This window comes from Vidua chalybeata, chromosome Z (genome assembly GCF_026979565.1).
Source record: "Vidua chalybeata isolate OUT-0048 chromosome Z, bVidCha1 merged haplotype, whole genome shotgun sequence".
NCBI classification, from domain to species: domain Eukaryota; kingdom Metazoa; phylum Chordata; class Aves; order Passeriformes; family Viduidae; genus Vidua; species Vidua chalybeata.
Window position 1 is genome coordinate 75,801,602 of NC_071570.1, and position 6,564 is coordinate 75,808,165.

Consider the following 6,564-nt stretch of genomic DNA (forward strand, 5'->3'; position numbering starts at 1 on the left):
CCCACAGGTGTGCCATGGACACAGACACCTCAAATCACAGCACTCCTTCTTTCCTCAACCTCTCTGTGTAGTGGCTTCAACAAATGATGGACCCAATACTCCCTTCTCCCCTCTTCACTCCTGGGACACCTGCCCCCATTACCCAACAAGACTCTGACCTTCTGATCCATCCATCTTGTCTCCTCTGCAGCGCTGGGTCTGAGCTGTGGCCCTTTATTTATTCACGCAGTGTAGGTTTCCTCATGCTGCCTCACCAGTGCACATCAACTGCGACCTCCAGACACCGTCCTCTCCTGGGATGAGCATGTTTTTCAGTCCCAGGCATCTCTGGAGTAAGGACTGACAGTTCTCTAAAGGAGGGGGGGAAGCAGGCGGGAGGAGTGACAGGCTGAGGAACTCTGAGGTTTAGTGGAACAAAGCAGAGCTCGATGGAAGCAGCTCAGCAGCCCAGTTGCCAGGCCTGGTGTGGGATTCCAGCACAGCACTGCCTTTCACAACACCTCACGTGCTGATATTGATGATGCTGGGAAATCCACCCCTTTTTGCCATTTTGCTTGTCCTCTCTTCCTCACTGAATGTAAACAATCTCCTGCAGCTCTATTCTTGTGCTGAACTCTAACATCCATCAGCTGCCCACAGAAGCCTTACAGGGTGTGCTGGGTGGCACTGGCTGCTGGTGACAGCTGGTGTTGGACACAACGTGCTTTGCTCCAAGTGGTGCCAGCCGGAGCTGCAGGCACCATTTATTTCACACCTGATTTACCCAGGTGTTTTCCAGCAACAAGCCAGCCTTGTCCCCATCCCTCTTTCCTCACTAGTGGAACTATCCAGACCTGCCAGTTTCCCCTGAATGCCCTGCTGGGTGCAGATTTCTGCAAAGAACTGGTCAGTTCTGGAGTTGATGTTGTTCCCTGCCAGGACTCAAACTCACCCCATGTCCATGCCCCAGGCTGGATGTGCCACTGCAGGATCTTGTTTCTTTACCCCCAGTGCCAACGCTGCTGCTCACCTGCCGAACCCTGGCCTGGGGCCTCGAGGATACTCCCTTACCCTGTCTGCTTCCAGGGTCGCTGCTTCCCTTTTTTCCCTTCCCACAGTCCTGAAAATCATGCTTCCTCCATCTTTTACTCACTGGAAGTAATCACGAGCTGCAGACATCTACAAAGGCTCTGCGGGGTACCTGCAGGACTCGGGGTGACGTCCAGAGGCAGATCCACCGCAAGTCACTGCTGGTGCTGGCAGCAGGTGACAGGCAGGAGCCACACTGGGCAGCCAGACTTCCACGGTCCCACCAGTGTGAGTGTCTGTGCCCTCACCCGCCCAAGGCAGGCAGGCTCTGCCCGCAGCGCACAGCAGGCTTGGAACGACCCCACCGCAGTGTCCCAGGTGCAATATTCCTGCCTGAGTCCACTGAGAGCAGAGGAACGGGCCGGGGCTCCCACTGCTCTGGCTCCTGCCTCGCTGCAGGGACCTGGAGCTCAGGGGAGGAGTAGGAAGAACTCTGACCTGCTCCACCCTCGGGCACTGCACATGGGTGACACACAGGCACCTCTCTGAGGTGCAGGAAATGCACTCACCTGAAGACGACCTAGCTGGCCAGATGACCAAAGCAACCACTGAAAACAACCCTCCTCCCTGTCTGCCAGCTTTGTGCTGCTTTGGCTACAGGCCAGTGGTGACTTTTGCTCAAAAGAAACACAGAATTCAAAACCAAAAAGGGATGTACAACACACCATCTGGGAAAAGAGCTGTTTCCATGTTAAAAACAAGTCTTTTCAGTGGAATTAACTTAATATTTTTTTCAACAAGGCTAAAACTGATTTTCTTTTCAGTATCATCAGGAATTTTTCAATCAAGCAATAAATGAAGTTAAGCAAAACTTAATTTTTGTTGCCAAAGACATGCTGAAGCAAAGCTAGACATTAGGTTTGCAAATGCTATGCAGGTGTATACCACAAATACCTCTGAAACAGGATGACAGCATCACCAGAACACCTGTGTTCTCACTGTTCAGTTTGCTACACAAAAACCTGATGACTTTAGAGAGTACTGGCATGGGATAATACTGGCATAATGAGACTCCTCAAGTTGTTCTTGGGTGCCCATATCCCTTTCCAGCTACCCTTGCAGGGTATAAATGTCTCTAATTTTAACACAGGACTGCTGCAGGAGGAGAGGCACTGCAGCTCAGTGACACTGTGCTGTTACCAGGAGAGTGGTACAGCACAGAGCATGTCACAGAGCAGCAGGGTATGGGTAATTTCCTTTTCACAACAGTGCAGTACAAATGCATTAATTTTTTCCTTTACTCTTGCCAGTGGTGATGCGGTCAGGAAAGAGAACATGATGCTCTTTTCAATTATGTTTGGAATGCAAGGAAATGAGGAACAAATCCATTCTTTTATTATTTCTCATGTAAAGTTTTATTTGTGTTAGTCCTTAGATAAAGCATTTTATTCTTACAAACCTTAAAACAACATGCTGAATTCCAGTGTACAAAAATAACTGTCTTTAAAAAAAATTAATTTTTAGCACAGTGTGACTGGAACCAAGTATGTTCTTCAGACTCCACTCCTGTTTCCTCCAGCACATCAAAAGGAACAAGGACAGATTTAGAGTGAGGTGTAAACTCTGTTCTAGGTCCAGTGCTCACTCCTGCTCTGCTGACCAGCTGGTAAGGACAGGATGGAGCCCCAAAAGCTGAGCCCTGAGGGCAGGGGATGGATGGCACTGCTCTGGAGAGTGAGGTGGGGGACTGCTGCAGCCCAGAGCATAAAGCAGAGACTTGGCTGTCCCTTCCAGGGGCAGGGAAGTGCCCAATGCCCTCCTGCTCTCTGGAGGGGACTGGTGGCTGAGGGGATGTGCTTCATACCCATGTTCCTGCTTTCCACCCCGCCCACCCCTGACCCAAGTCTCCCTGGCATTGGCCCCAGAGGTGCTCTGCTCCAACAGCACAGCCACATCTCACTGGAGAGCAAACAAACCCCACCAAACCCAGCGCGCCCCCACACCCCCAAGCAAAGAAAATAAATGTACAGCATATTCTGAGACCACCCCTGGCTGGAGCTCTGGGCCCTGCTTGCCATGGGGTGGCTCACAGAGATGGCGTGGTCCCCTCTGGCTGTGGAGATGGACAGGGTGGGTGATGGTGCCCAGTGTGCTGGGCCAGGGACGGACTCAAATTCATGTGCTAAGAGAGGGACAGGAGTAAAGAGAGGGCAGAGCCAGAGGCAGGTAATGCCAGTGCTACCTGCCATCACCAGGATTTCTGTTTGGACTTCTTCCGCTGTTTTATAAGGAATAGATTGTCCCTGCTGTCAGGACTAGCATGTTTCTGCTTTTTCCATTTCTTCTTCCTCTTGGCACCTTCTAGAGGCTGCTCAACACACATGGTCTTGCTGCCTGAGAATGCCTGGAAGAGGGACTTGCGGCGGGCCCTGCTGCCCTTGCAGCCCTGCTGCTTGTACCCCCGAGGGAAGTCCTCTGGTTCGCCGTGCATTTCAGCATCCCTCCTGTGCTTCTCCTCCTGGGCCTTCTTTGCCCGGTTCACCTTCATCTTCTTTTGCTGCTCACTGCTCGTGCTTTGCTTCCCCTGTTGTTCTTTCCAAAGCTTGCTCTTTTTCTTGTGGCTGGGCACCTCAAGCTGCTCTTCCTGCAATGGTGTTTCAGGCTGCTCAGGCAGAAGGCCGGCTTCCTGCAGGTCTGGAAAGCAGAGTGGATTATTTCAATACCTAAAAACCCTAAAACTTGGCACCTGAGCTATCACACCTCTCCTCTGTTATGTATGAAGGTAGACAAAAACTTATCTCTGGCAGATTTTTTCACGGTGGGTTTTTCCTGTGATCAGGCTAGAATCTGAACAAATAGTGATTTAATCCCCTTACTCCTATGTCATGGCATTTTCAATGTCAGCAGATTTTTCAGAATTAAAACATCTGACAATGCTCACTGAGTGACTTTGACACAGTCAATTTCCATGATAGACACGGATGACTAAAGTCACAAATCTTTTACTACCTCCAGCCTACCCCTGTTCAAATCCATGCAGCTTTTCCCAACACATGAAAATAATCCCACAATATTTCTAAAAAGCACAAACACAGAACTGGAAGGTGGGAGGGATCTCCCAAGACACACTGTACCTGCCACCTTTCTTTTTAACCTGTTGGCTCTCCTCTTGATGTCGCACTCGTCGTCGTAGTAGTAGACGAAGGGAGAAGTGGGGAACATGTTTCCCTGCATCCTCTTCTCTGAGCACTCCTGCAAAACACATTTCAGGTCACTAGAGGTGGCTGGGTGGTGATTTCCTGGAGGTGAAATGGGCCAGATCCTGCAGGTCCTGGTCTGTACTTGTGGAGGATGTGGCCAGCACTGACATTCTCATGAGCAGCTCGTAATCCCTCCTGCACACACCGAGACACTGGTGCTGTTTGAGCACACAGAAGGGAGCTCCTGTCTTCCCGCACTTACCACACCCTGTAACACCCACAGAACACACGATGAAGACCAGGTGAAGACAGGCAAACGCCAGGGGAGTTGCTGACAGAGCTACTGGGCAGAGGAACAGGGCAGCCCTGCTGCCAGGCAGGATGTCGGAGTCCAGGACACCCCTCAGGCTGCCCTGGCTGTCTCCAGACCCTGGCAGGGGGCTCAGAGACCTTGGCACGAAGTCAAAACCACCTGTGGCTTCTATTTCAGCCAGTGGAAAAAACTGCCAACTCTGTGTGAGGAATTACAAACCACGAGGGTTTGAGTAGTGTGGTAGGTGAATTGACACAGGGTGAAAAAGTAGAATTTTGGGGTTTTCAGAATGGGGTTCAAGGGGACAAGCTGGAGGGATTTGGGCATGTCTTGACCTTCTTCTCCTTCTCCTTGCCCTCCATGTCTTGCTGTGCTGGTGACACTTTTCTGTTGGTTTAAGGTACAGACACACTGTCCAACATCAATGGCAGACATTGGCACGTTATTGTAACCATGGCACACGGAGTTTTTGGTATAAAATGTGAACACTGCCCTGAGGGCAGACAGAATGCCATGGCCGAGCTGCTGGACAGAGCTCAGCAGGGCAGAGAGAGAATGTTCTAGATCAGGGAAAATAAACACCCTTGAGAAGCCGACCCTGCACATTCAGACTCCTCCTTTGGCTGCAGGGCTGGGAGAACAAGGACTTTTACAATCTCGGGGTCATCCCAACACCCAGAGGCCGAGAACAGGACCCCAGCCCTTGCTGGGCACACGCCCGGCCCCTCAGAGGCAAACAGTGCCCTGGCAGGGCAGCCCTGGCACCTGGGCTCTTTTGGGTGAGGCTCCCTGCAGAGGGGTGGCAGGCCAAAGGAAAGAGGGCAGCAGCCACGGGGAGCCAGAGCCTGCCAGTAGCCAGGGTGGCTACGGGCCATTCCCTCACAGGGACAAACCCCAGGCAAGTCCTGCAGCAGGCTGCTGTGAGCACATCAGGGTGTAGGGAACAGAAAGAGGAAATAGAAGAGCAGGAGAGACCTGAATAGGCAGCTGAGGCGAGGAAGGGGCTGACTCTGGCATCATGTGCATGCCAGCCTATTTCCCAAACACTTGGAGCAGGAATGTAAGTTTTCTCACTGCTGTGCACACAGTTTTATCCATGTCTTGAGAGCCAGGCTAACAGGAACACTTCCTATGATTCTGCCTTGTATCTGGGTACCATGATATTGACAGGTGCTTTATTCTGCTTTATCCTCCTTGTAAATTGCCTGTTACCTGCTGTGCTTTGCTCCATCATCTTTCTCTTCTTAGATACTGCTGAGATCATGGAAACACAGAATCCCACAATGGCTTTGCTTGGTAGAGACCTTAAAGATCATCCCATCCCACCCCTGCCATAGGCAGGGACACCTTCCACTGTCCCAGGTGGCTCCAATCCCTGTCCAGCCTGGTCTGGGACACTTCCAAGGGCAGCCACAGCTTCTCTGGGTACCCTGTGCCAGGGCCTGCCCACCCTCACAGGGAAGAATTTCTTCCTGATAGCTAATCTAACTCCACTCTCTGTCACTTTGAAGCCATTCTAGTGGCATCTGGGCCTCACCAATCTCCAGGGGCTGCCAGGAGCTTTCGCTCGCCTGACGTCTGCACCATGGGACCAGCAGCTTTCCTGCACGTGCTGCTGCTGCCACTCAGTGCCACCCTGGCAACCCCTGTCCCTGCCTGCTCCTCTCTCCCTTCCAGAGGCACAGCAGGTCAGAGATGCATTTTTGATGTATTTTGCATTTCCCAGCTTATTTTTGGCATTTGCTTGGCTGAAATTTAGTGAAGAACCAGTTTTCCTGCAAGTGTTCTGCCTGTTTGTGGGAATGGTGTGCACATGGGAAGATCTGGTATCTCTGCCCCTCTCGTGTTGCTATTGGCTTATCCCCTTTCATTCAGTCCTTGCTCAGGCTGTTTCTGCTCCTTGTACACTACTACAAATATCAAAGTTATCTTCCTTAACTTTGAGGGACATAAAATGTCCACAAGTTGCTTTCCACCCTTTCTGTTTTTTTACAGTTTCTACCAGTTTCAATCTAAGTATTTACGATCAGATCCTCACACATA

At 51.2% G+C, this 6,564-nt stretch overlaps 1 protein-coding gene across 2 annotated transcripts in view; it reads right to left on the reverse strand.

Moving 5' to 3' along the window:
* Nucleotides 1-2,494: 2,494 nt before the first annotated feature.
* The window catches only part of ZCCHC7 (zinc finger CCHC-type containing 7), a 90,418-nt gene continuing 86,348 nt past the window's right edge, over nt 2,495-6,564 (reverse strand). For both annotated transcript variants that reach the window (XM_053932440.1, XM_053932439.1), the window contains 2 exons: nt 4,143-4,260; nt 2,495-3,702 (listed from right to left, as the gene is read on the reverse strand). In XM_053932440.1, coding sequence (XP_053788415.1) covers nt 3,257-3,702; nt 4,143-4,260 — 564 coding nt within the window. In that variant the 3' untranslated portion in view covers nt 2,495-3,256. The remainder of the gene's footprint in view (nt 3,703-4,142; nt 4,261-6,564) is intronic.